Source organism: Cervus elaphus, chromosome 21, assembly GCF_910594005.1.
Source record: "Cervus elaphus chromosome 21, mCerEla1.1, whole genome shotgun sequence".
NCBI lineage: Eukaryota > Metazoa > Chordata > Mammalia > Artiodactyla > Cervidae > Cervus > Cervus elaphus.
In genome coordinates this window covers 5920887-5931148 of record NC_057835.1, presented here as the reverse complement: position 1 = coordinate 5931148, position 10262 = coordinate 5920887, and the positions used below count along the sequence as shown (strand labels likewise).

The 10262-nt window shown below is 58.3% G+C and overlaps 1 protein-coding gene across 2 annotated transcripts; it reads right to left on the bottom strand.

The window, feature by feature from the left end:
- Positions 1-3947: 3947 nt before the first annotated feature.
- Positions 3948-7788, bottom strand: LY6H (lymphocyte antigen 6 family member H). Of its 2 annotated transcripts, none has more exons than XM_043879806.1 (4): positions 7470-7788; positions 6818-6945; positions 5962-6081; positions 3948-5665 (listed from the first exon to the last, which is right to left on the bottom strand). In XM_043879806.1, coding segments are annotated over exons 1-4 (486 nt in total). In that variant the 5' UTR covers positions 7472-7788; the 3' UTR covers positions 3948-5429. The 2 variants fall into 2 exon arrangements, with proteins under 2 accessions (XP_043735741.1, XP_043735742.1); XM_043879807.1 differs by lacking the exon at positions 7470-7788 and adding an exon at positions 7196-7312.
- Positions 7789-10262: the final 2474 nt, after the last annotated feature.

The window sequence follows — 10262 nt, the reverse complement described above, 5'->3', positions numbered from 1 at the left end:
CCCGAGCCCCTCAGGAGTCACTGCATGGCCTCGGTTCTGCTGAGGGGATGCCTCCAGACAACACCCGCAGACAGCTCCACTGGGGCGAGGGGCAGTGCCCAGCCCACCCACTCTGCCACCGAAAGAGGCTCCCCGCTTTCCCCCAGCAGAGTCCCTGCTGAGGCCCCTCCAACCCAGGGGGCCTCTGGCCGATACACTAGAGGGTGTGAGCACAGCCCAGCCTCAGGAGAATGAGGGGCAAATTTGAATCTGTAACAATTACTCTCTCGAGACCCGTCTTACCAGGTGGTGGAAACCCGCCTGTCTTGGCCCACCTTCTTTCCCTGGGCTGTGCCCAGTGGGAGTGGCAGACACATCGGCTACAATGCCCCTCAGCTCGACCCAGCCTCACACATCCACCAAGGCATTAGGGCTGCACGGGTCTCGCACCTCTAGTCTGCGGGCCTCGCCTCCAGCTGGCAGGCGCGAGCTTGTGTGTGGCCACCTGCTGCCCCCTCACCCACCCATCTTGCTCCAAGGCCCCACCCTTCAGGAGCTTCTCTCTGGGACCCAGACCACCCTCCACTCCTTCCAAGCCCTTCCACCCAGGGGTACCACTGCCTCACCTTCAAGAGTTTCCCCCAGCGCCGAGTCTGGAAGTGTTTTGAGGAGCTTCTCCCTAGACTCGCTTGGTCTTGACATCTTTCTCTGAGAGGCCCATGGCACAGTGGTTGGAGGATTTGGGAAACATAAAGGCCAGCCTTCTGAGGGCTCCTGTGGATCCCTCAACCCCTTCCCTCGTCGTCCTGCTGGAGTGGGGGCCTGGTGGGGGCTGAGTACTTCTGGAATAAACACCACGAAGAAAATGAAAAACATCACCCCAGTACACCGAAATGACCTTAAAGGAAAATGGAGGGAATCAAATCCCACTTCCAACACCACAAAAACTACAGATTACTCAGCAGTAAATATATCAAGGAAGATACAAGAGCCACATGAAGAAAATGATGCACTTGGACGGAGGGACTAAATACACGGTGAGATACATGGAGTTTCTGAGTGGCAGGACTTCCAACAGTGAAGAACGCTTCCTTCCCCAGCTTCAAACAGAAATGAGTTAAAGCCCAATCAAAGCCCACTGAGGAGGGTGTGGAACTAGACAAGTGGGTTCTAAAATTTATCTGTAAGAATAAACTGCAAGAAGTGGCAAGAGTCTTTTAAAAAGAAGAGAAGGCAGGCTCTTGCCTCATCAATTGTTGAAACTAGGGTGGAGTCAAGCAGCTTGGTGGGACCCAAAGCAGGAGGAGGTCCCCAGGTGGGGAGGGGGTCCCCTGGCATTTGGGTGCAGACCCAAAACACACACACACATGTAGAAATGCACCCTGTTATCCACATGGTACTTAAGTCACCAGGGAAAGATAGCTTATTCAAAAAATGGCATTGAGCAAAATGACACGTGTTTGGGGGAAGTCCCTGCCTCCTGCCACACTCTAAACTCCAGGACTGGATATCTGAATGTGGTGGCCACATCTGTAACAATATTAGGAAAAAATGCAGAGATTATTTTCCTCAGGAAAGCGTAGAGGACATGTTCGTAAGACCTGAAACCCAGAAACCATAAAACAGCAATTAGATTCAGCCACACGAAACTTGAGAAACATATGTACAATGAAGACATCAAAAACAAAGATGCAAGGAAATATTTGCAAAACATACACCATGGGAAAGACTGTTTCCTTGACACACACACGAGTCTGTCAAGTCACAGGAAAAGACAAAGTCACAATAGTAGGAGTGGCTATTGCACAATCACAAGAGAAACACAGGGACTGACACGCTTAGGACATCCAACCTCACTAGTAACTTCTTTTCAATATTTACTTACTTGGCTGCACCCAGTCTTAGCTGTGGCAGGTGGAATCTTTTAATTGTGGCATGCCAGCTCTTAATGTGGGATCTAACTCCCTGACCAGGGGTCAAAACCAGGCATTGGCAGCATGGAGTCTTAGCCACTGGGCCACTGGGGAAGTCCCAATAACAACTTCTTAAGTGGTGCTCAGAGTAAGGTTCTTAAAAATCCTAAAGTTGAATAACACCTCTGTGAGGGATGCGGATGGAGTTGGTGTGACTATGACTTAACATGGCCCTTTCTGAGGCACCTATTTCATTGTTAGGTCGATGTCCTCTCCAGCTCAGCTGTCCTCATCTCGGAATGAATGTGATGGAAATAATCGCCTGACCCCCATAAGGATACAGGGACTAGCACAGTCACGGCAGTGCGTGCATGCTCAATCACTTCAGTCGTGTCTAACTCTTTGCAACCCTTTGGACGGTAGCCCACCAGGCTCCTCTGTCCATGGGATTCTCCAGGCAAGAATCCTGGAGTGAGCTGCCACCTCCTCCAGGTGATCTTTCCGACCCAGGGATCAAACTGGCATCTCCTGCACTGAAAGTGGATTCTTTAGCCACTGAGCCACCAGAGAACCCCAGTCACTGCAGTACTACTGGTGAAAACCACTGAGGGGACCCCTGCGCCCCTTGTTAGGGGAGGCCGGATGAGAACTGGCTTGTTGGTCTAGGGGCTACTCAGCCGCTGGCACTGAAAGAGAAAGGTCCTTCTAGACCTCCTGACCCGGGAAGGTGCCCTTGCTGAACTGTCCAAAAGAGGAGTCCATGGCACTCTGGTGAGAGACTCAATTCCTAGATAGGTTGATAAGAAGTTCAGGGTCCCCGAGGAGGAGAAAGGGGTCTGGGCTCTCAAGGAGAAAGGGAGAACTTTTTTTTTTTTGCTTTGTTTAGTCAACATAACAAAGTATTTTGCTCAAGGACATGTTTCTCCTTAACAAGAACCTTCTGACTAACCTTGTAATCTTAAGACTTATATTGTGGGAGTGGGTCTGGTAAGACCTTTCTATTGTTAGTTCTAATCTTGTTAATTTAAGATATTTGTTGTGGGAGTGGGTCTGGTAAAAGTATATAGTGTGTTAGTCGCTCAGTGGTGTGACCCCATGGACTGTAGCCTGCCAGGCTCCTCTGTCCATGGAATTCTCCAGGCAAGAGTACTAGAAAGTGAAAGTGAAGTCTATCAGTCCTGTCCAACTCTTTGTGACACCATGGACTGTTGCCCACCAGGCTCCTCCATCCATAGAATTTTCTAGGCAAGAGTACTGGAGTGGGTTGCCATTTCCTTCTCCAAAGAGTACTGGAGAGGGTTGCCATTTCCTTCTCCAAAAGTATATGAGGCCTTGATAAGACTAGTGAGTCTGGGCACTCTCCGTCCCCCTTCTGATGTCTATGTCAGAAGCTTTGTCTGTCCCTTTTTAAACTGTAATAAAATTCTGCTACACAAAAGCTCTTGAGTGATCAAGCCTGGTTTCTGGTCCTGAAGTTAAATCTTCTACTTCGGAAATCACAAATCCGACATTGTTCCCCATAAGCTGTCACTGGCTGATCAAAACGTGTGTGCGCGTGCCACAGGGCCAAGCTGGCACACAGGCTGCGGGCTTCGATCCTTCCGAGAGCTCACAAAGGTGGGGGCTACTGAGAAGCCCTCAGAGGTCGGGGTACAAGCTCAGGTCCGGTTGTGTGGAAACAGGAGCTGAGGAGTCAAGGCCGGGCTGTCTGGGCCACAGTGCCCTCCCTCTAAGCCCCCTGTCCACTCGGAATCACGCATCTTTATTAAAAGACCTGGGAGAACTTCACACCTTTTTGTGTTTTAAACAGTTCCCTCAAATAACAAATTCAGCAAAGACTAGGTAGAGGTTGGTTTGAACCCCATGTCCCTGGGGTGATCCGTCCACATCCTCCCAACACCTCCAGGAGTCCCATTGCTCCAGACCACCTGGCTCCAGCTCCAGCCTCCCCCAAATCCCCGAGGTTTTCTGCCTGCTTCCCCTGAGCCAGCCACGTCTTCCAGGTCACCCACCAGCAGCACCCAGTCCCGAGGGTCCCAAAAGGAGCAGACACACTCAGTGGGTAGCACACTTTACTGAGGTTTGGGGGAGGGGTACATCGCAGAGCAGCAGAGCAAACTTAAAACGGAGTGGGAGACACCCTCCAACGAGCCCCTCGGCCGTCTCCACCAGCGGGAAGTTGACACCGACCCGTATCCACCGACCCTACTCTCCCCTGGTTCGCTCCCCCGGGACCTCCAGACCCCTCTCCATCATGCTTGCAGAGAAGCCCAGGGAGGAAGGCCAGGGCCAGCCCTGAGGAGAGATCATTCATTTATCACTATCATTCATTCCAGGCGGTGCAGGACCCAGGAGTGATCACGGGCTGGGTCAGCCACAGAGGGACAAAGAGGAACTGGCCAAGGACCAAACCCCAGGGAAAGCCTGGAGTGGCCGCGGAGCCTCCCGTGGCGAGCCTGGACCAGAGGATGACTCATGTGGCCGAGGGGCGCAGAGGCTGGCTGGACGTGGGTGCAGGGACGGACAGAGGGCCCAGTGTTGGAGCAGAAAAGGCCAGGAGAAGCCGCACTCTCGGGTCAACCTCCAGAGCCCTCCTGCCTCCTCCCACCCAAAGCACCCAGTCCCTCTGCCATCCTGCAGACCCTGGTCGGGGGACTGGCCTTCCAGACCCTACCCGTGGGGGCACCTGACTCAGGGTGGGGATGTGAGTGTGCCTGGTTCTGTGGCAGACTCCTGGCACGTGAGCCTGAAACGGCCCTGACAGCTCTCGGGGAGCGGACCACCCCCAGCGGGAGAGGGCACACAGGGCCGTGTCTGTGTGTTCTCGTCTGCACATCCACCTGGACCTGTGTGATTTGCCTGTGCTGGGGCATGCTGATTCAGGAGCTGCTGTGCCGCAAATGTGTCAGTGTGGGAGCACGTCAGGGGCATGAGCGTGGTGGGGTGGGGAGTGTGCCCTCAGTGGGCACAGGTGTGAGTCTGGTGTGTCCATCTCCCTAGTGTGTGCACAGACAGTTGCAAGGCCTCACCCTCAGACCCACCCTGTGACCTTGCTCAGCCCAACACTCACCGCCCTTCAGGCTGTTCCCAAACCTTTCCAGGCCCACAGTCCCCTGGCAACCCCCAGAGGACCCGCACCACCCTCCCTGCATCCGCTCACCTGCACTTTCTCTGCCAGTAACCCCTCCCTTCCCAAAATCCCCACCCAGGCTCAGACCCGGGTCTCCAGGCTCAGAAGTGATTTTATTTCTCTGCAGATATCCTCACAGCCAGGCTGTTGGGCTGGGCCCGGCTTCCCCTCAAGGACCCAGGGGCCCAGCCTCCTGCCGGACGCCTCGTCCCTGAGATGTCCTGTGGCTGCAACTTGGAGCTGGTGGGGAGACAGGGAGGTCTCACAGCTGGGGCGGGCAGGAGCCACAGGCTGCGGAGTGGAGCCAAGGCTGCCCCCAGTGCCAGCCATGCCAGGCTGGGGAGGGGGCAGCCACAGGCTCAGGTGTGGGGGGACAAGCTCGAAAGCCCTGCGAGGGGGAGGGGGCCTCAGGGTCCAGCCCAGAGGAGGGCAGGCCCCAGGCTAAGCAGGAGCCCCCCGGCCAGGGCCCAGGGGCTGCGCCCCGCCTGTGCCACCCCATTGCACAAATCCTTCTTGCAGCAGTCCACGTCCACTTTCAAGATCCCAGAGTTAATGAAGCCCATCAGATAGTCTGAGAAAAAGTGCCGCTTCACAAAGTCACAGGATGAGGCACACATCTTGTTCACGGAATGATCCTTCCTGCCTGGGGATGAAGACAGGGAGCCTGGGGTTGGGGCCCCACTAGCCTCTCAGCCTCGTGTCCAGGACCCAGCCCAGGGACCCTCCAAGTCAGCTCAGGACACCAGAACAGCACAACTGAGGCTTCAACCCACCCATGCTGTCCCCCAGCTCCGCGGAAAGGGTCAGAGAGAGTCAGGCACCTGCTGACTGTCACACAGAAGGGTAGGGTCGTGCCCCCAGACACACGCCATTGTCCGAGGCCAGAGGGACTCTGATGACACCACCGACCCCCACCTCCCAGCCTGGAGCCTGACTTACTGCTGCTGGGGTCTGTGATCCAGACAGTGGCACACACCGTGTCCGACGGATGGCACTGCTTGGGAGTGCAGTGGCTGGAGTTGGTGGTCAGTGTGCAGTCCTGGCACCACAGGCCGTGAGCTGGGCAGGGCATGGGGAGGGGAATGACTAGAGGAACCGGGGCTCGGGCCAGCCAGCCTCCTGCATCCTCCCCACCTGCCTCACCGCAGGTCCTAGCAGAGCCGCGTGGCTGTAGGAGGCCAGGCACCCCCTGACCAGGAGTGACCAGGCCAAACTGGCACCTGGAGGACAGGCTGGGAAAACCTGTGTGCCTTTGGGCAGGTTGGGGTGAGGGTGCTGCCGCTGGAACTCCGGAAGCCCCCTGCACCCCCAGGCCCCACACATACGCACAGTGCACACGCACAGAGTCACACACATCACACCTGTGGTGCCCTCCTGCGCACTCCTCCCCCCGGCTCACATCCCCCAGAATCCAGTTGGTTTGATCGAGGAAGGTCAGACAGGACTTGATGGGGAGCCAGAGGGGCTCTGAGAAGAGCGAGGCCAGGAATGCCCAGGCCAGGGCATCTGGGCGGGGGCCAGCTGCCGGACCAAGGCCCGGGAGGAAGAGCACGCTCGCCCTCAGAGCCAAGAGAGACCCACGTGGCTGTAGCCGGGGCAGCCCAAGCAGGGGGTCACACGGTAAGGGCAAGGCTGGGGTCGCAGGGGTGTGGCGGGGGGGGGGGGGGGGGGGGGGGGGTGGGCTTGGTGGGTATCATAGGAGAATGGCCGCCCCACACCTGGTTCTCTCTGGAGCTGTCTCGCACAGACTCTCAGGTGACCTGGACTCCCCACCGCCAGCGGCCCCCAGACTTACCGGGGGCCGAGCACAGCAGAGCGGCCAGCAGCACCAGGCCGAGGCCCTTCATGGCTGCAGGCAACATGCTCCAGGCGGGCCTCGGGAAGGCGCGGGGGCTGCGGGCGGGGGTCGTCTGGGACACCGGCCTGGCAGGGAGAAGCCTCGATCAGGAAGGAGACCAAGCCCCCTGCCCAGCTCGAAGGTCCCTCCCCTTTTCTGGCATCCTAAGGCAACCTCCATCCCGGAATCCAGAGCCTGGGGTCGCCGGGGAGCTCCAAAGCCCCGCCCCCAGCCCATCCGCGAGAGCATCCACCATCGCTGCACCCCCTCCAGGGAGAAGAGGCCTGCCCTGTCGCTTGGGGACGGCCCGAAATGCCCCCTTCTGGCACTCCGCACCTGTGGGATGAGGGGTGGGGAGGTGGGGGTGGTCGGGAGGCGCGTCTTGTCCCTGGGGAGCCGTAGGTGCGTCCGGAGAGGAAAGGGCCGTTTGAGGTGCGAGTGGACAGTACCTGCCGGCGGGGGGAGGGGCGCGCGCTACCCCCACCCCCACCTCTGGGCCCGGGGCCCGGGAACCGGCGCTGAGCCTCCTCCCCTGTCTCCTCACGCGAGCCTTGGCTCTCACCGCGGGTCTAGGCGTGGAGCGCGGGCCTCGGGTCGGGGGCACACTCACATCCCTGGGGTGCCGCGGCTCCGGGGCTCCGGGCGGCGGGGGCGGCGCGGGGAGCAGTGCCCTTCGGTCTCCCTGCGGACGGGAACCCGGGTGCAGCCGTGTCTTTCGGGGAACGCAGCCGCAGACACGGACCCCGCGCGAGGGGCGGGGCGGAGCCGGGGCGGGGGCCGCGCGGGGGGCGGGGGCGGCTGGAGTCGCGCGGATGGGGGCGCCTGGAACTCAGGGCCCCGCAGGGTCACCGTCCCGGGCTGTCTTGGGCCCCCTGGCCAGCAGCACCCCGCTCCCCCGCCCTCGCGCGCGCCCTCTCCGCTCCCGATCTCTTCACCCGTGCGCTCCCCCTACCTCCGCCTCCCCCCACCCGGGCGCGGGCAGGTCCCTTCCCCCTCAGCTTGGCTGAGATCCCCTTGGAATTTCTCGGAAGAACGTTTACTGCGAAAGGAAACGAAAGGCACAAAGACGCAGAGAGGGAGGGAAGGAGCGAGCGCGGCAGGTACTAGCCCAGGACCCTGTTCGCGGCCCTTGGGCCCTCCCCTCCCCACCCCATCACGATCCCGATGGTTCAAGGTTATTCTCCGCGCCCCCACCCCCACGACGACCCCACGAGCAGCCGCAGCCCCAGGGACTGCTGCCTCCAACCACACCCACACTCAGAGGGCAAGTCCCAAACCCTGGTCTTGGCATTCAAGGCCCTCTGCCACCTGCTCTGGTCCGCTTCTCAGCTTTGTCTCTTGCCTTCTGCTCCCATCACGCCTGTCCTGCTGTGTTTTGCACCTGCTGTCCCTCGTCCCTGAGTCCGGTCTCTGCTGGTCTCTGCTGGGCACTGCTGTCCGCTGGGCGAGGAGCAAGTGCTAACGTCCTTCCTTCAGTCCCGCCCTCATCTGTCCGACAAACATTTATGCAGACAGCCTGGGACCACACTCAGGTATGTGACTGCAGGCACATGCCTGGCCCCTGAGCCTCAGGTCCTCATCTATAAAATGGAACCACGAAAGCGTGTGAGGGCTGCACCAAACCCACAGGGAGAGAGATCACTGGGCACCCGGCCCAGGGCAAGTGCCGGCGAGAGGGCAGGCAAGCAGGGGACAATGGGGCAAATTGACAGGGCTACCAAGTGGGATGAAGAGTAAAGCGAGAGGCCGGGGGTGTGGACAAGGCCTCTCTGGTGGAGCCAGTGACCCTGCAGGAGGAGTGTTTGCAAGCTCCAAGAGAAAGAGAGCAGGAGTGTTTGAGGGAGGGCTGGGAGGATGGCTCAGGCCACAATATGGAAAAGGGTTAGATTTTGTCCCAAAACCTATTCGGCTGGGCAAAGTCTTGAGTCTGGGCTTGAGTCCAGATCCAGCCATCCTTGTGAGAATTAACACATGCATTTCAGATTTAACACAAGGCCTTCTCCAAGGGGCTGGGGCAGGGCAGATATCCTGGGTGCCCTCCCACAAGACCGGCCTCTACACCTTTTGGTCAGGTGGACACTGACTCTCTGTCCAGGACTGGGGTGACTGTGGGGTGGCACTTGGTGGCGGTCCCTGCAGATCACAGCCAACCTGCTCCTGGTTTGGGAATCTCTGCCGAAGTTCTGTCAGAGACTTGGAAGATCCCTGCCAGACCTAAGGCAAGGCAACCCACCCCCAATACCTGGGACTGGTAGTGTGGGGGCAGGCTCTCAGAGCCCCCAGTGACCCTGGGGTATTCTTGCCCTGGTGTATCTCCTTACTTTTTTTTTTTTTTTTTGCCATCCCATTTAGCTTGTGGGATCTTAGCTTCTCAACCAGGGATCAAACCCAGGCCCTTGGCAGTCAGAGCGAGAGTCTTAACCACTGTACGTCCAGGGAGTCATCCCCTCCCCACTGAGCATGGCTGGACTCACTTCTAGTGAAGAGGGGGTGAGACCAGTGGGATGTCACTTCTGAGATCAGATTATTGAGACCGTCGCTTCTGATGTGGGCTCTGCCTCCCGTGCCTCTCTCAGATTGCTCATCCTGCTGGCAGCCCTGTGCAGAGGCACTGAAGCCTGCCAACAACCACCGAAGAGACCACGGAAGTGGACCCCCCACAACCAGTGGAGCCCTGAGACGAGACCACAGCCCCAGCCAACAGCTACTTCATGAGAGAATGTGAGCCCAAGGTCCAGCACTTGAGTTCCTGACCCTTGGACACTTTAAGAGCATGAACGGTGTTGTTTTAAGCACCTATGTTTGGGGGTAGTTTGTTTTGCAGCAAAAGATAGCAGATGAGTAGGTTCTGGATTGGGCATGATGGAGGAAGATGCCAGATACCCAAAGAGTAATGCCCAAGGAGTCTGCCCCCCGCCCCCCAGGGAATGCAGCTCCAGGCCTGTTCCTTGGGGAGCAAAGACCCTGCTCTCCCCATGCTGGGCTTGGTTGCCAGGGAGACAGATATTCCTAACCCAGTTTCCAAGCTACTCTGCCTTCCTCCCAATACACGTGGGATGGTGTCACCCTATCAGGATTTTTGCAAACAAGAATAAAAATCAGTCATGATGGGCAGAAGAAAGGGCAGAGTGTCCATGTGTGGCCCTGGCCCTTGCAGTCTGGACAGCCCCTGCATGGAGCTGTCCTTGACCTTCCTCCTCCCCACCTGACCTGACCCAGGTGCCTAGATGCTGGTGCTGGGACCTGGCCCTGCCTGGAGACACTCTGCCAAGTACCCACAGCCTGTGGGGTGACCGTGTGACTGTTGCCCAAGTCGCGTGCTCTACTGAGGGTCGGGATGATTGGTGGCCAGATGCCCCGGCAGCAGAGCCGCCTCGGGTGGTCAGAACCATGGACAGAGTCA

Coding starts and splice junctions, on each gene's coding strand:
- LY6H (XM_043879806.1), bottom strand. Junction 6,082..6,817: donor TCTGCTGTGCTCGGCCCCCG/GTAAGTCTGGGG, acceptor TGCCCTGCCCAG/CTCACGGCCTGTGGTGCCAG. Junction 5,666..5,961: donor GATCACAGACCCCAGCAGCA/GTAAGTCAGGCT, acceptor CTTCATCCCCAG/GCAGGAAGGATCATTCCGTG.